The following is an 18384-nucleotide window of genomic DNA, read 5'->3' as shown; positions in this document are numbered from 1 at the left end:
GGTCCTGACTGAATTTGGTCGTTAAAGAACCCAGGACGCCTATCATAAAGAGTAGGGGGCTCCCCAACGTTCCTGGCCAAATTCCCAATCAGGTCTCTGACATCAAGGCCACCCTAATCATCCCTTCCCTCTTAATTGGCTGATATCACTTCCTGTCTCCTGAGGCCGTTCAGCCATTGTGTAGTGTGATGTGTGCCTGGTGCCAGTGTATGGTAGTCAGTGTGTAGTGTGATGTGTGCCTGGTGCCAGTGTATGGTAGTCAGTGTGTAGTGTGATGTGTGCCTGGTGCCAGTGTATGGTAGTCAGTGTGTAGTGTGATGTGTGCCTGGTGCCAGTGTATGGTAGTCAGTGTGTAGTGTGATGTGTGCCTGGTGCCAGTGTATGATAGTCAGTGTGTAGTGTGATGTGTGCTTGGTGCCAGTGTATGGTAGTCAGTGTGTAGTGTGACGTGTGCCTGGTGCCAGTGTATGGTAGTCATTGTGTAGTGTGATGTGTGTCTGGTGCCAGTGTATGGTAGTCAGTGTGTAGTGTGATGTGTGCCTGGTGCCAGGTGTATGGTAGTCAGTGTGTAGTGTGATGTGTGCCTGGTGCCAGTGTATGGTAGTCAGGGTGTAGTGTGATGTGTGCCTGGTGCCAGTGTAATGGTAGTCAGTGTGTAGTGTGATGTGTGCCTGGTGCCAGTGTATGGTAGTCAGTGTTTAGTGTGATGTGTGCCTGGTGCCAGTGTATGGTAGTCATTGTGTAGTGTGATGTGTGTCTGGGTGCCAGTGTATGGTAGTCCGTGTGTAATGTGATGTGTGGTCTGGTGCCAGTGTATGGTAGTCAGTGTGTAGTGTGACGTGTGCCTGGTGCCAGTCTATGGTAGGACATTGTGTAGTGTGATGTGTGTCTGGTGCCAGTGTATGGTAGTCAGTGTGTAGTGTGATGTGTGCCTGGTGCCAGTGTATGGTAGTCAGTGTGTAGTGTGATGTGTGCCTGGTGCCAGTGTATGGGTAGTCAGTGTGTAGTGTGATGTGTGCCTTGGTGCCAGTGTATGGTAGTCAGTGTGTAGTGTGATGTGTGCCTGGTGCCAGTGTATGGTAGTCAGTGTTTAGTGTGATGTGTGCCTGGTGCCAGTGTATGGTAGTTCATTGTGTAGTGTGATGTGTGTCTGGTGCCAGTTGTATGGTAGTCTGGTGTGTAATTGTGATGTGTGTCTGGTGCCAGTGTATGGTAGTCAGTGTGTAGTGTTGATGTGTGCCTGGTGCCAGTGTATGGTAGTCAGTGTGTAGTGTGATGTGTGCCTGGTGCCAGTGTATGGTAGTCAGTGTGTAGTGTGATGTGTGCCTGGTGCCAGTGTATGGTAGTCCGTGTGTAGGTGTGATGTGTGCCTGGTGCCAGTGTATGGCAGCCATTGAGCCTGCGTAGCCCAAGGTTGGGTGCTACAGAGATAGAGACTGCAATTTGCCAAACTAAGTGAAAATGCATATTGTGTTGAATTTTTGAGTAGGTTTTAACAACTGCCTTCAGATAATTATCTCCATATCAGTTCATCTCGAGGACAGAACAGTAATAAAGAGACGCCGGCTGTTGGAATTTAAAAGTGCGGCGCGTTGGAGACTCACGCTTTTATTTTGATAGCAGGAAATAAAGTTTTATGATGGTCTTTATTACAATTTTAAATATGTATGGAGTTTAAAGGTTTCCTCCACTCACTCCACTTTCTCTACAGTTAACTCCTCTTGGAGGCATGACTCTCACTATACAGATTGTTATTTATGACTTTGACTATACAGATTGTTATTTGATGACTTTGACTATACAGATTGTTTATTTATGACTTTGACTATACATATTGTTATCCATGACTTTGACTATACATATTGTTATTTGTGACTTTGACTATACAGATTGTTATTTATGACTTTGACTATACAGATTGTTATTTATGACTTTGACTAGACAGATTGTTATTTATGACTTATACAGATTGTTATTTGTGCAGAACAATCTGTGAACCTATCACGGTCACCTATCGCCCCCAGCTGGCCACACTGTCATCTAGGAAATGCTAACTGCTACGTGAAATGCTAACTGCTAACATGAATTGCTAACTGCTAATGTGAAATGCTAACTGCTAACGTGAAAATGCTAACTGCTAACGTGAAATGCTAACTGCTAACGTGAAATGCTAACTGCTGACGTGAAATGCTAACTGCTGACGTGAAATGCTAACTGCTGACGTGAAATGCTAACTGCTGACGTGAAATGCCTAACTGCTAATGTGAAATGCTAACTGCTAATGTGAAATGCTAACTGCTAACGTGAAATGCTAACTGCTAACGTGAAATGCTAACTGCTAACGTGAAATGCTAACGTGAAACTCTATCATAGAAGTGATTCACCCATGCCTCACTCAAATCACTCGTTCTCCCTCTCTCCTCCCCTTGTGCGCCCGCCCGCACGTACGCCGCGCCCAACTCATTACCCATGATGCCTCCGTCGTACTTCACACTTGGGATCAGTCCGCTCCACATCACGCGGCCCTCCTGCGGCTGACAGGTGACAGTGTCGGCCCCCTGCGTCTTGATGAAGCCCTCCTCACACACCACCGACACCGAGCTGCCCAGCTGGAAACTGTCTCCGAAACGCCTGGCGTTCAGCGGGATGCCGGGGTCAGGACACTCGTTGTGGCCGAAAGCTGAGAGCGAGAGAGAGAGAGAGAGAGAGAGAGAGATGAGAGAGAGAGAGAAGAGAGAGAGAGAGAGAGAGGGTGAGAGAGAGAGGAGAGAGAGAGAGAGAGATAGAGAGAGAGAGAGAGAGAGATAGAGAGAGAGAGAGAGCGAGAGAGAGAGAGAGAGATAGAGAGAGAGAGAGAGAGAGAGAGAGAGAGAGAGAGAGATTAGAGAGAGAGAGAGATATAGAGAGAGAGAGAGAGAGAGAGAAGAGAGAGAGAGAGAGAGAGAGAGAGAGAGAGAGATGAGAGAGAGAGAGAGAGAGAGAGGACGAGAGAGAGAGAGAGAGAAAATGGCAAGGATCTAGTTTGTGCCAGATGAAGTGTGACTGTGAGAGTGTCTCGGGTCCCCTTATGTGTCAGGACTGTATGATGAAGCTGAGGTGCTTATCAGCCCGAGTAGTGAAGCCTGTATGAGTCGTGATACACAACATCATTTTACTACCACTGAGCTCCAGCTACTACTCATTTTACAGTCAACGTCGAGTGTACATACAGAGATAGGCAACACAAAAAGCAGCATATATATCTATAATCATAAAGAGACAACAAGACAAGGCAAAGAGCGAGGATAACAAATCAATTAAAACACGTACAACATGATTGACAAAGGTTGGAGATCAAGGCTTTAAACTGCAACAGAGAGGGATCATCTCAAGCTTTTAAGGACCGTTTGAGTTCATTCCATGAGCTAGAGGGGCATCATAGCAACATGCAGATTTGCCCTGTTCAGAGCAAACTAGGCGACCTTAACTCATTGACCGCCACGCTTAAGTGCGCCAGAGAGCGCCAGAGCGCCACCGCTTTAATCAATGGGAGGGAGTGGGAGATTTGCGAGTGCTTAAATATATCTTAAATTATGACTATGGGTCTAATACACTCGTCGATTATCAGTGAGTTGCTTGCAGTCAACTGTACAAAACTGATTGTTTTTTCATCTGTACATTTTCCGTTTAATACCGTTTTGAATATGAGTATAGTTTTGGTGATTTCTAGTAATTCAGAGAAAGACGCAATAATAGCCCTTAGTGGAATACACAAAACACGTTGTATTTTTCGGCTTGATTATCAAATCTTCCTGAAATCAACGCTAGATCATCATTATTGTCCTTCCTTGGTGATTCAGAGAGTTTACCCTGTAACCCCCTGGAACACAAGTATTCTGAATGTACAGAGTATAAGAACAGGAGAACAATGTAAACTTCATAAAACCAGACGCCACTGCTGTTACTCTGTATTTCCTCAGTAGGAACCAGTCATATTTGATATGGAAGGATTCCTACGAGGTTCCGGGTAATTACACTGTACAACGTGGCCTGACTGGGGCTATATTTCACACTATAGTTCCCGGCTTGAATGATTTCCCCACTCCGGCCCTGGGGTTAGGTAATTAAACTGTACAACGTGGCCGGTATTATAAAGTGTTTCCATTGCAGGGTTGGGTAATTACACGGTAGAACGTGGCCGGTATTATAAAGTGTTTCCATTGCAGGGTTAGGTAATACACTGTACAACCTGGCCGGTATTCTAAAGTGTTTCCATTGCAGGGTTAGGTAATTACACTGTACAACGTGGCCGGTAGGTCTGTTCCCGACTAAGGATTTGTATAGTCGACTTTGATTGGGCGAAATTTGCCTTTAACCCCCCGAATGCAAAACAACTAAAAGATAGGTAGGGTCATTCCATTTGGGCTGTGGGGGTGCTTAATGTGTGAATAAGTCGACTGAAGGCTTCTTGTCCTCTGCGAAAGCATGCAATTGGTCAAACTGATACATCTTGATATTTGCCTAGTGTGTTCATTAGATGGGTGAAATCCTCTTTCAGTGCCTCTGTGCCCGTTTTCTTAGGCAGTTAGCCACGCTTATAGGCCTCTTATGCAACTTACCCTAAGTTGTACCTCATCCCATTTCTGCATTGTACTGTATATTGTATTCTAACTCAGTTACAAATTTTTTTCTACTCTGTATTGTATATTGTATATATGTATATTGAACACTTTTGTTTACACTTGTTACGTACTTTTGACTTTTCTTTTTTTTACTTATCTATTTTACTTTTATCTAGCACACTCTCAGGAGCAGAACAGGAAAAAGCATTTCATATAAAAGTATTCCTTATTTTTGTATGACAACTATAAAGAAACTTGAACTTGAACTATTTTGCTTTTGTAAAGAATGATAGAAAAAAGTAATAATAATAATTCAAAAAATTATAATAATATTATTATTATTATTTCTTTTTACTAAGAGGTTGGCAGTCGACTACAGCTCCTTTCGATCGATTAGTTGAGGAACTTACACTATAAGTTCCTCGGAAACTATGAGAATTGAATATGAGAAACGCACATAACTGGCCTTAAAAAACCACGCTGTAACTTTTGATACAACGTGCGGTTGCAACCATTCCCTCTGAAACACGTCCGCTTCCACCGTGAGGTGGTGATGGCTCTGAAACATGACTCAGCATCTCGTGTCAGGTGGTGACGGGTCTGAAACATGACTCAGCATCTCCTCTCAGGTGGTGACGGCTCTGAAACATGACTCAGCATCTCGTGTCAGGTGGTGTCTTCACTGAAACATGACTCAGCATCTCCTGTCAGGTGGTGACGGCTCTGAAACATGACTCAGCATCTCGTGTCAGGTGGTGTCTTCACTGAAACATGACTCAGCATCTCCTGTCAGGTGGTGACGGCTCTGAAACATGACTCAGCATCTCGTGTCAGGTGGTGTCTTCACTGAAACATGACTCAGCATCTCGTGTCAGGTGGTGACGGCTCTGAAACATGACTCAGCATCTCGTGTCAGGTGGTGTCTTCACTGAAACATGACTCAGCATCTCCTGTCAGGTGGTGACGGCTCTGAAACATGACTCAGCATCTCCTGTCAGGTGTTGACAGCTCTGAAACACGACTCAGTATCTCCTGTCAGGTGGTGTCTTCACTGAAACATGACTCAGTATCTCGTGTCAGGTGGTGTCTTCACTGAAACATGACTCAGTATATTGTGTCAGGTGGTTCCCTCTCTGAAACACGACACCCTGCCGGCCTCTGAAACCCGACACCCTGATGACGGCCTCTGAAACACGACACCCTGACGACCTCTGAAACACGACACCCTACCGGCCTCTGAAACACGACACCATGACGGCCTCTGAAACACGACACCCTGACGGCCTCTGGAACACGACACCCTGACGACCTCTGAAACACGACACCCTGCCGGCCTCTGAAACACGACACCATGACGACCTCTGAAACACGACACCCTGACGACCTCTGAAACACGACACCCTGGCGGCCTCTGAAACACGACACCCTGACGGCCTCTGAAACACGACACCCTGACGGCCTCTGAAACACGACGCCCTGACGACCTCTGAAACACGACACCCAGAGGGTTCTCTGAAACACGACACCCTGACGGCCTCTGAAACACGACACCCTACCGGCCTCTGAAACACGACACCATGACGGCCTCTGAAACACGACACCCTGACACCCTCTGAAACACGACACCCTGACACCCTCTGAAACACGACACCCTGACACCCTCTGAAACACGACACCCTGACGGCCTCTGAAACACGACACCCTGACGGCCTCTGAAACACGACACCCTGACGGCCTCTGAAACACGACGCCCTGACGACCTCTGAAACACGACACCCAGAGGGTTCTCTGAAACACGACACCCTGACGGCCTCTGAAACACGGCACCATGACGGCCTCTGAAACACGACACCCTGACGGCCTCTGAAACACGACACCATGACGGCCTCTGAAACACGACACCCTGACGGCCTCTGAAACACGACACCCTGACGGCCTCTGAAACACGACACCCTGACGGCCTCTGAAACACGACGCCCTGACGACCTCTGAAACACGACACCCAGAGGGTTCTCTGAAACACGACACCCTGGCGGCCTCTGAAACACGACACCCTGACGGCCTCTGAAACACGACACCCTGACACCCTCTGAAACACGACACCCTGACGGCCTCTGAAACACGACACCATGACGGCCTCTGAAACACGACACCCTGACGGCCTCTGGAACACGACACCCTGACGGCCTCTGAAACACGACGCCCTGACGACCTCTGAAACACGACACCCAGACGACCTCTGAAACACGACACCCTGACGGCCTCTGAAACACGACACCCTGACGACCTCTGAAACACGGCACCATGACGGCCTCTGAAACACGACACCCTGACGACCTCTGCGTGGCTGCGGGGGGAGAAGCTGTACGACTTGAGTGCCCTTGAACAACCACACTCACTCTGAAGCGAGCCACCCATTTGACAAGACTTGTATGCCAGAATGTATTATTACGATGGCAGATGACAGAAGAATACGATGGGAAAATAACCGCAATTATGGTCTGAGCTGGTGTGTTTCTCTCTGTGCGTGTGTCTGTAAACGAAGCCATCTCCCAAATTGCTGGTATTCAGAGGCAGAGGAGACGAGAGGCAGGCAGACGTGACTAACTCCATCCTGTCTGGGAGAATAGGAAAGGGTCCCCGAGGGAGACGGAGATTAGTCATATGGATCATATAGTTGCATGCCCGGGTGTACACAAATATTTAGCTCTTTCCATGAAATACACTGAGCGGTTGAATCCAAGGTATCCGATATAGAGCCTATTGTTAGTTGATCGCGTGCGTCGTTCAACCCAGGAGTAGGTTGGGAGCGGATTTCGACGGGGAGGGAGATTCACCACAAACACCAGAGGCAATTGAGATGCGGGTTGTGCATCGAAAGGCATGTGTTGCACCCTTTTACGTGCAGTGATTGATTGAATGAACATTTTATTAACAGCTTGCAGAATGGGTACAATACAGTACGGCTCAATACACACAATTGTTAAGGGGATGCAGACATCAGGGTCCCCCATTTTCAATTCATAATGAATTGTAAGTAAGGGTGCAATTAGCACCGTGCAATGCATTCTTTGTGGATCTAGCCCAGAGTGTATTAAGTGGCTTTAAGGGGTGAGACAATAAAACACAGTGCCGTCACGACGACCTTCTCCCACGTTAAGGTCATAGATGCTATTTAGTCTCATGGCCCCCGCTAAGCATCCATCGTCTTTGTTTTATGGATCCATCATGAACGGGTTGCAAAGATATCTTGCAACACACAGCAAATGCACACAGACACACATACACACACACACAGCAGACTGAAACTGAGGACACACACTCACACAAACAAACAAACAAACGCACAGAGACAATACATCTCAGGTTGACGTGGGATGTAATGAGATCTGGTGAGCACCTCTGCCCCCCTGGTGAAGGAGAAGCAGGGTCTGAGACAGACACGGGAGGATAAGGAACATGGATGCAGTCGTATCTGGAGCAGGGAGGAAGACATCACACAGCTACTGAGAGAGGAATAATACAAATTAGAAAAGAATAATCTCCCAAGTACTACTTCCCATTGTAGATTATGCTGATATTGTATATATGAACACCACATACACTAATCTCAAACCTCTCAATGTATTATATAACTCCCCATGTAGATTTGTGGTGAGGTGTCCATACAGAACACACCACTGCTCTCTGTATAGTTCGCTTGATTGGCTGCAGCCTAAGGCAAGAAGGCAACTTCACTGGTACCTATTCCTTTTTAAATGTGTTCACTTTAACTGTCCTTCTTACTTGAAACAGTCTCTGGAACCATATACATCACCATACCCGCTTAGACATTCACAACATCCCTATTTTACTGTTCCCAGAAGAATATTTTCTGTAGCTGGACGAAGGTCATTCCATTACAAAGCTCCATCTGACTGGAACAACCTTCCTCTTTCTCTCAGATCCTTTACCTCTCTTGGCCGCTTCAATACTTCACTGTATTCACATCTTGAAACTACCTGTGCATGCTTTTAACACTGCTTGTACATACGTCTATTTCTGACTTTGAGATAGGTCATTGTACTGTATACTTGACTTCTTTGTTTAAAATGAGTTGGTGAATGGGGGTGTGGGTGGGAGAGGGTGAGCAAGCTACAGTAACTGTATCTGTACATGTGTGTATTGTGTACTTGTACTGTATGTAATGTTTTACGTTTGTGCATAGGACCCCCTCTAAAATGAGATGCTGCATCTCAAGGGGCTATCCTTTCAATAAATTCTGACCAGAGGAGGACACCACACAGCTACTGAGAGAGGAGGACATCACACAGCTACTGAGAGAGGAGGACATCACACAGCTACTGAGAGAGGAGGACATCACACAGCTACTGAGAGAGGAGGACATCACACAGCTACTGAGAGAGGAAGACATCACACAGCTACTGAGAGAGGAGGACATCACACAGCTACTGAGAGAGGAGGACATCACACAGCTACTGAGAGAGGAGGACATCACACAGCTACTGAGAGAGGAGGACATCACACAGCTACTGAGAGAGGAGGACATCACACAGCTACTGAACACAATGTCCTCCTCAGAGACTCTGGGCCGGAAGGGAATTACCCTTCATTACTCAGAGAGAAGGTACATTACTCAGAGAGAAGGTACATTACTCAGAGATAAGGTACATTACTCAGAGAGAAGGTGCAGACTGTTTGAAATAGAGCGCTTTGTTTTGGTCAAGACACTTGAGGTCCAGTTGAAGCGGCATCTTCCCTGTCGCCGTGACGGAACTCGAGGATGTGTCTTTAGAAAAGGAAACAGGCCGCAGCTGTGTGATGCGCCGATCAATACGGCGAGGTTTGTGACCACGCTCGGCGTGCGTACTCAGCCATGTTATAGAGACACTGCTGCCACATACTCAGCCATGTTATAGAGACACTGCTGCCACATAATCAGCCATGTTATAGAGACACTGCTGCCACATACTCAGCCATGTTATAGAGACACTGCTGCCACATACTCAGCCATGTTATAGAGACACTGCTGCCACATACTCAGCCATGTTATAGAGATTGTTACAAAGGGTCAGATTAAACCGAATATATATATTTATTGCCTGAGATCCCATGTATAATATTTGTATATCGTTTGATATCCCTTGTATATTCTTTGTACATATACACGGAATATCCCTTTACCTGGTACAGGACAGACCATAATATTCGTTCTCCTATTGGAAGCGATCCCCTAGGCGCCAGTGACTTACCCCCCTAGAGCTGACTTGAAAGCTACCGACATGACTTGTCTTAACATGCCCGCTTCTGCCCATGAATACGGCTACCGAAAGCAGAGCGGCACTATTTGTCCACCGTACATATAAATAGGGCGCAAGAAATGTAGAATTCCTCTTAGTCCCTTGTCCCGTTCAGTCTCGTTCAGTTCCAGTTATCCAAGTGACGTCTCTCCCCACTACGCAACGTGGGCAGAATAGGGCTCGTATTGCCCCAAGATAGAGTCTTGTGTTATCCTAATACGTTTGTTTAACGTATCGTTCGCTCCTTACTAGTAAAAGCCTTCATTACGAGTCAAAGACCACGTGAAGTGGGTAATTGTGTGTCTACATAAGAGCACTTATTGCCGCGTGCTAATAAGGATAGTAACGTCAAGTTCAACCGTGGACCACCGCGCACCACGGAGGATACCTACACCGGACCAGCAGAGCCACTTTCCGGCAAGGATTATTATTCTTCATTCTTCACCAAGCTGCTGGAGCAGAGAACCGTCTACACCCACTGCTGTGGGATCTACATGCCCGTGACGACATCACTCGAGCCCGTCTCTGTCGTACCAGAGGCTCCACGGATTTCATCTGCGCGGCGCGCACGTTGAGAGTACAGAGGCTGCCTTTCTCCGCTGCTCCAGGGAGTAAGATCGCCTCCGTGGACCAATTGACTTTCATAGAGCATTGCCTCCCCCTGCTGGCTTACAACCGGTAGTACACCCCTTCCCAGAGTACAATAGAGAATTCCTAATATTCAGTATTGACTTGCCTACGCACATTCTTTGCCTTACAAGTGCATTCAAATGATAAATGTAATAATACCCTTTTGATGTAATAAATATTCTAAACGAGTATTTGTGTGGAAACCGTTTCATTGTGGAAGTGTTGTCATCTAATATACTTGTGTACAGTAAGGCCAGTAATGTACATAACACGGTAGTAGTTTAATGATACTAATACTTGATTAATACAGTCAGGGAATTGTACCCCTCAGTTACAATTGGTCCTTCGAGCCGGAGATAATTAGCGTAATATTAATATAATATTAATATTGACATGGCCGATGACAAACACTCCACAAACGGTTCTCCTAAGCTAGATCGCCCGCAGCGCAGACGGCAGCCACCTCCCTATCTAGAGGCATACTCTGTCAGTCCAATACCTAGCTTTAAAGGGAAATTAGATACGGATAAAATAACTAAAGCGGATAGTAAAATTATGTCCGACCCTACCAACCAGGCTACCCCGCCAACAGAGGCCCTAGTGGGTTATAATGTAACTGACCAAGCTCACGGTGGGGACCAGGAGGGAACTGACATGACTTTATCCCCCGACAACGCCGACGAGGTAGTCCCCGGAGCGCTCCAGGATAAAGAAAGCCCTCCCGGGATGGAACCCGACCCACCACAAGAAGAGACGCGCACCCAGGAGATGGGTCTCCTCGGTACGCAACAGGAGAACGGGTCTCCAACAAGTACTGCCGGGAGCCGATCGCCCCGAACGGCGTCTTCCCCCAGCGCGTCGGACAAGATGCTGGCGCAAGCACTCATCGCCACCCTGGCAGCCTCCACCGAACGCGATCGACTTCAAGCGCAACAGACGCGCGAGCGCGAACATTTTGCAGTCGAGCGAGAGCGCTTCCAGGCGCAACAAAGGAGTGAAGACGACCGCATAAGACTGGAGACCAGACGCCTCCAGACAGAAGAGAACATTGAGAGAAGCCGCGCCGATGCACAGCACGCCGCCGCCAATGCACAGCGCGACGTCGCACATGCCCAGCGCGACGCCGCCAACGCACAGCGCGACGCTGCCCAGGCCAGCGCCAATGCGCAGCGCGACGTCGCCAATGCCCAGCGCGAAGCAGCGCGCGACGCCGCCCATGCCCAGCGCGAGGCAGAGCGCGACCGGCTGCAGGCGGAGCTGATGGACAAACTGGTTGCCATGGCGACACCCCCTCACTCCACACGGAGCTCTCAGAGATCGTCAAGACATGGGTCTAGGACACATTCCCCTACCCGACGAAGCGACCCGGGACCCCGCCAACAGGAGGATCCTGTCCACGTCTCCGAACCCCCTCCCCAGCCGGTCCATACGAGACCCAGCAACCGGGAAGAATCGGACCACGCCGAGAGACTGAACAGAAGACTCCAGATCCTAGCAGAGGAAGAGGAGGAATGTCAAGCCGACCAGCAGCAACGTACTCTGGGCCAGGAGGTCCAGTACAGCCCAGAAGTCAGCCCCGAGGCCCTGCGCTACAAACCCCCGACTCAACTCACGGGTGAGTTTGACGCACCGCCAGCCCCGAGGGACAGCACCTGGGTACCCGACCTTCGGTACCCACCAAGTACCAGCCCAAGACGACACGCACGGGGAGACTCGCCTAGGAGGCCTCTTCCCCAACGCTCACCGATGTGCCAGTCATCCATGGCATCGTACCTTGGCGCACCGACGTTTCCAGACTTCACCCATGAGAACCGAGCACAGTACACGGAGCTACGGATGTGCTTAGAGACAATGATGGTTGATGTAGCTGATGAACGCCACAAGTATGCTACCCTATTGAAGCACCTCAAGGTGCCCCGAGCGCACAATATAGCGCTGGCCTATGCCAACTCTACTACCCCATACACAGCGGCTCTAGCAGCACTCGACCAACGGTATGGACGCGTATGGGACTACGTGATACAGGAGATAAGAGACATTGACCGTCTCCCCCCAGCCAGAGACAACAGAGCGCTAGATGACCTGTCTATCAAGGTACAGTCCCTGGTAGGGATGCTGGGGTCCCAAAAGGAAAAGGGTATCTACGAACTGTACGCTAACTCTAACGTAGAGAGGATATTAGAGAAGCTCCCTCCCGCCCGACAAGAGCGCTTCAGGCGGCAGAGAGACTACCGCGACCCCAACGGTCCAGAGGCATCCCTCCTAGACCTATCTGAGTTCCTCGCCAGGGAGGTCAGTAGCCTACGACTCGACACGTTCGTATGGAGTGGACCAAGCCCAAGACTCGGACCTCGGGGACAAACGGATAACCGCCGGTTGGTGACCGTTATGCACCAAGCCGAATCAGTACCACACAAGAACCACAACACCCCCTCGACGAAAGAGGACCAGTGGAAGATTGAGTGCCAGTACTGTGAGGGAGAACATCGGCTGTATCAGTGCGAAGACTTCAAGAAGCTGACCACGGATGATGTGAGTCAGTGGGTCAAGGACCACCGCCGCTGCTTCCGCTGCGCGCGCAGCCACCTAGCAGCTGAGTGCCGCTTGAAAAAGAAGTGCAGCAGGTGCGGCGGCACCCACTTGGAGGTCCTGCATGACATCAACAGGCGTCAGCCAGGACAACAGAGTGGGCCCGTCGCGGTAATGTACCATGCCGAGGCGGTGGCACCAGCACCAAAGTTCCACCAGACCGCTCCCTGGTGTCCCGACTGCTACGGCAGACACTGGGAGCCACGGTGCGATTCGCACCATATAGATCCTATGTCACCACCCACAGGAGTGCTCCACATTGACCAGCATAGCGGGACCCCCCGTGTGCTCCTCAAAGTGGTCAGAGTGCTCCTGAGCTACGAGGACAAGGTCCTGGACACTTACGCCGTCCTGGACGATGGGTCTGAAAAGACTCTCCTCCTCGCTTCCGCAGCAGCCCAGTTGGGCCTGCGGGGTGTCAAAGATACAATGACCATACGCACCATCAGAAGGGACCAGAAGACCATAAAGGGTGAAAAGGTCTCCTTCGAGATAGCAGCGATGGACCAGCCCGAGAAGCAGTATAGTATAAGCAACGTCTTCACCAGCCACGACATAGGCCTGTCTCAGTACACCTACCCCATCCCACAGCTGATGGCTAAGTATGTGCACCTACGTCAACTACCTATACCGCTTATCGACGGCGCGACACCGACCCTGCTCATCGGCTCCGACCACGCGGACCTCATTCTCCCAATTGAGGCGGCCCACGTCGGACCCAAAGGATGCCCAGTCGCGGTTCAGACCCGACTGGGATGGACGCTCCAGGGCCCCCTCTACGGACTTGACAGTCAACCCACGTCTACACGCTGCCTACACACAGAGGCGAGCGACACCGGCCTCTCCCCCGTACAGCAGAGGCTATTGACATTAAGCGAGAGGCCCGTGAGAGAACCGTGGGTACCAGAGGGAGTTCGGAATTCCACCCCCCTCAGCTGCGCTCCAGACGTAGCTGACCTCGAACCCAGCACCCCAAGCGACTCCTTGACGGGGCGGCCGGGACCGGCCCCTCCTCAGACGGGGTACAGAGCAAACAAGAGAAACAGACGGAGGAGGAGAAAGCACAGCCAAGCACAGATCAAAGCAGTCTCAGGCCCGCTCCCTCCTAAGCCCCCCTTCATCCCGTCCAGTCGTCATGACCATAGACCAGTCACTACCCCGAGCTGCGTGGCCGGCCGGCCGCGTAAGCAAAGTGACCACTGGTGCCGACGGAAAGGTCAGAGTGGCAGAAGTGCTCGGCCAAGGGCGGACCTACAACCGACCCGTGGCGAAGCTGATAGAGTCGCCAAGGCTCCCCGACTCGCTTAATGACGACCATGACCCCTGACTTTGTGACCTGCCTACCCTCACAACGGACATTGAGTAGTGGACAGTGCGGTTAATCTGTCTCTGCTTAGCTAATTAGGTGGGACTAATTAGGGGGCGGCTGTTACAAAGGGTCAGATTAAACCGAATATATATATTTATTGCCTGAGATCCCATGTATAATATTTGTATATCGTTTGATATCCCTTGTATATTCTTTGTACATATACACGGAATATCCCTTTACCTGGTACAGGACAGACCATAATATTCGTTCTCCTATTGGAAGCGATCCCCTAGGCGCCAGTGACTTACCCCCCTAGAGCTGACTTGAAAGCTACCGACATGACTTGTCTTAACATGCCCGCTTCTGCCCATGAATACGGCTACCGAAAGCAGAGTGGCACTATTTGTCCACCGTACATATAAATAGGGCGCAAGAAATGTAGAATTCCTCTTAGTCCCTTGTCCCGTTCAGTCTCGTTCAGTTCCAGTTATCCAAGTGACGTCTCTCCCCACTACGCAACGTGGGCAGAATAGGGCTCGTATTGCCCCAAGATAGAGTCTCGTGTTATCCTAATACGTTTGTTTAACGTATCGTTCGCTCCTTACTAGTAAAAGCCTTCATTACGAGTCAAAGACCACGTGAAGTGGGTAATTGTGTGTCTACATAAGAGCACTTATTGCCGCGTGCTAATAAGGATAGTAACGTCAAGTTCAACCGTGGACCACCGCGCACCACGGAGGATACCTACACCGGACCAGCAGAGCCACTTTCCGGCAAGGATTATTATTCTTCATTCTTCACCAAGCTGCTGGAGCAGAGAACCGTCTACACCCACTGCTGTGGGATCTACATGCCCGTGACGACATCACTCGAGCCCGTCTCTGTCGTACCAGAGGCTCCACGGATTTCATCTGCGCGGCGCGCACGTTGAGAGTACAGAGGCTGCCTTTCTCCGCTGCTCCAGGGAGTAAGATCGCCTCCGTGGACCCATTGACTTTCATAGAGCATTGCCTCCCCCTGCTGGCTTACAACCGGTAGTACACCCCTTCCCAGAGTACAATAGAGAATTCCTAATATTCAGTATTGACTTGCCTACGCACATTCTTTGCCTTACAAGTGCATTCAAATGATAAATGTAATAATACCCTTTTGATGTAATAAATATTCTAAACGAGTATTTGTGTGGAAACCGTTTCATTGTGGAAGTGTTGTCATCTAATATACTTGTGTACAGTAAGGCCAGTAATGTACATAACACGGTAGTAGTTTAATGATACTAATACTTGATTAATACAGTCAGGGAATTGTACCCCTCAGTTACAGAGACACTGATGCCACATACTCAGCCATGTTATACTGCTGCCACGTTCAGCTTAGCAGCCACAGTGTGTCCCGATATCTTAACTACAGTGTGTCCCTATCTCTTAACTACACTGTGTCCCTATCTCTTAACTACACTGTGTCCCTATCTCTTAACTACACTGTGTCCCTATCTCCTAGCAGCCAGACTGTGTCCCTATCTCCTAGCAGCCAGACTGTGTCCCTATCTCCTAGCAGCCAGACTGTGTCCCTATCTCCTAGCAGCCAGACTGTGTCCCTATCTCCTATCAGCCTGCATCGATACGTGAGGTCACGCGGACCGGTTGAGCATGAAAAGGAGCGTCAATAAACCTCTGTACCCTGTTCCAGCTGGACACATCACACAGTCCTCTGTCCCCTGTTCACATTGTCACACAGTCCTCTAATCTAACAACACGCTGATGAGCTCCATTTAGTTACAAGTTAGCCATTGTGTCTTCTACTTAAAATCCTAGCTGGGATCCCTTATTGTCCAGTGAGACTATTTGTCCAACCAAAAGAGTAATTGCATTGTACTCAATGGTGTACACACACTAAGTGCAGGTCAAGAGGGGGATCGGCAGTGGAGAAAGGGGTATACATTTCTCAGAAAGTATCAAATCATATGTTTAATATTCAGGTTTAATTGTTGCCTATTATTTATGTCTTTCTTCTATTAGAACTGCACCCTGAGAGAGGGAACTGCGCCCTGAGAGAGGGAATTGATCCTGAGAGAGGGAACTGCATCCTGATAGAGGGAACTGCGCCCTGAGAGAGGGAACTGCGCCCTGAGAGAGGGAACTGCATCCTGATAGAGGGAACTGCGCCCTGAGAGAGGGAACTGCACCCTGAGAGAGGGAACTGCACCCTGAGAAGACTGTCAAGTTTCCCTCCTGTTTGACTGTGGATACCAAACAGAGAAGGTAAAGACAACTTTAAACTGTTAACCTCTTAAGCCCGGAGCCCTATTTTCTGAAAATCCGCCTAAATACATACCTAAGTGAATGGAATATTGCTCAACTTCTACAAGTCCCATTTGCATATTCTATTACTAGGCTTGAGTAAATTGTGATGAAACAAAGGAGAATATTAATTAGGATTTTTCTTTGCATCTTTGACAGTGAATAACACCATGCCCCAAGATAGAGTCTCGTGTTATCCTAATACGTTTGTTTAACGTATCGTTCGCTCCTTACTAGTAAAAGCCTTCATTACGAGTCAAAGACCACGTGAAGTGGGTAATTGTGTGTCTACATAAGAGCACTTATTGCCGCGTGCTAATAAGGATAGTAACGTCAAGTTCAACCGTGGACCACCGCGCACCACGGAGGATACCTACACCGGACCAGCAGAGCCACTTTCCGGCAAGGATTATTATTCTTCATTCTTCACCAAGCTGCTGGAGCAGAGAACCGTCTACACCCACTGCTGTGGGATCTACATGCCCGTGACGACATCACTCGAGCCCGTCTCTGTCGTACCAGAGGCTCCACGGATTTCATCTGCGCGGCGCGCACGTTGAGAGTACAGAGGCTGCCTTTCTCCGCTGCTCCAGGGAGTAAGATCGCCTCCGTGGACCCATTGACTTTCATAGAGCATTGCCTCCCCCTGCTGGCTTACAACCGGTAGTACACCCCTTCCCAGAGTACAATAGAGAATTCCTAATATTCAGTATTGACTTGCCTACGCACATTCTTTGCCTTACAAGTGCATTCAAATGATAAATGTAATAATACCCTTTTGATGTAATAAATATTCTAAACGAGTATTTGTGTGGAAACCGTTTCATTGTGGAAGTGTTGTCATCTAATATACTTGTGTACAGTAAGGCCAGTAATGTACATAACACGGTAGTAGTTTAATGATACTAATACTTGATTAATACAGTCAGGGAATTGTACCCCTCAGTTACAGAGACACTGATGCCACATACTCAGCCATGTTATACTGCTGCCACGTTCAGCTTAGCAGCCACAGTGTGTCCCGATATCTTAACTACAGTGTGTCCCTATCTCTTAACTACACTGTGTCCCTATCTCTTAACTACACTGTGTCCCTATCTCTTAACTACACTGTGTCCCTATCTCCTAGCAGCCAGACTGTGTCCCTATCTCCTAGCAGCCAGACTGTGTCCCTATCTCCTAGCAGCCAGACTGTGTCCCTATCTCCTAGCAGCCAGACTGTGTCCCTATCTCCTATCAGCCTGCATCGATACGTGAGGTCACGCGGACCGGTTGAGCATGAAAAGGAGCGTCAATAAACCTCTGTACCCTGTTCCAGCTGGACACATCACACAGTCCTCTGTCCCCTGTTCACATTGTCACACAGTCCTCTAATCTAACAACACGCTGATGAGCTCCATTTAGTTACAAGTTAGCCATTGTGTCTTCTACTTAAAATCCTAGCTGGGATCCCTTATTGTCCAGTGAGACTATTTGTCCAACCAAAAGAGTAATTGCATTGTACTCAATGGTGTACACACACTAAGTGCAGGTCAAGAGGGGGATCGGCAGTGGAGAAAGGGGTATACATTTCTCAGAAAGTATCAAATCATATGTTTAATATTCAGGTTTAATTGTTGCCTATTATTTATGTCTTTCTTCTATTAGAACTG

The 18384-nt window shown here is 48.8% G+C and overlaps 1 protein-coding gene across 1 annotated transcript in view; it reads right to left on the bottom strand.

The window, feature by feature from the left end:
- The window catches only part of LOC311223559 (CUB and sushi domain-containing protein 3-like), a gene marked incomplete at both ends in the record, with an annotated part of 752195 nt that overhangs the window by 614594 nt on the left and 119217 nt on the right, over positions 1-18384 (bottom strand). Inside the window, 1 exon segment of the mRNA XM_084308339.1 lies at positions 2493-2680. Within this exon segment, the coding sequence (XP_084164465.1) occupies positions 2493-2680 (188 nt within the window).

Source organism: Notolepis coatsorum (assembly GCF_963971535.1).
Source record: "Notolepis coatsorum genome assembly, chromosome: 2".
In the NCBI taxonomy this organism is placed as follows: Eukaryota; Metazoa; Chordata; class Actinopteri; order Aulopiformes; family Paralepididae; genus Notolepis; species Notolepis coatsorum.
This window is presented reverse-complemented; position numbering and strand designations above follow the sequence as displayed.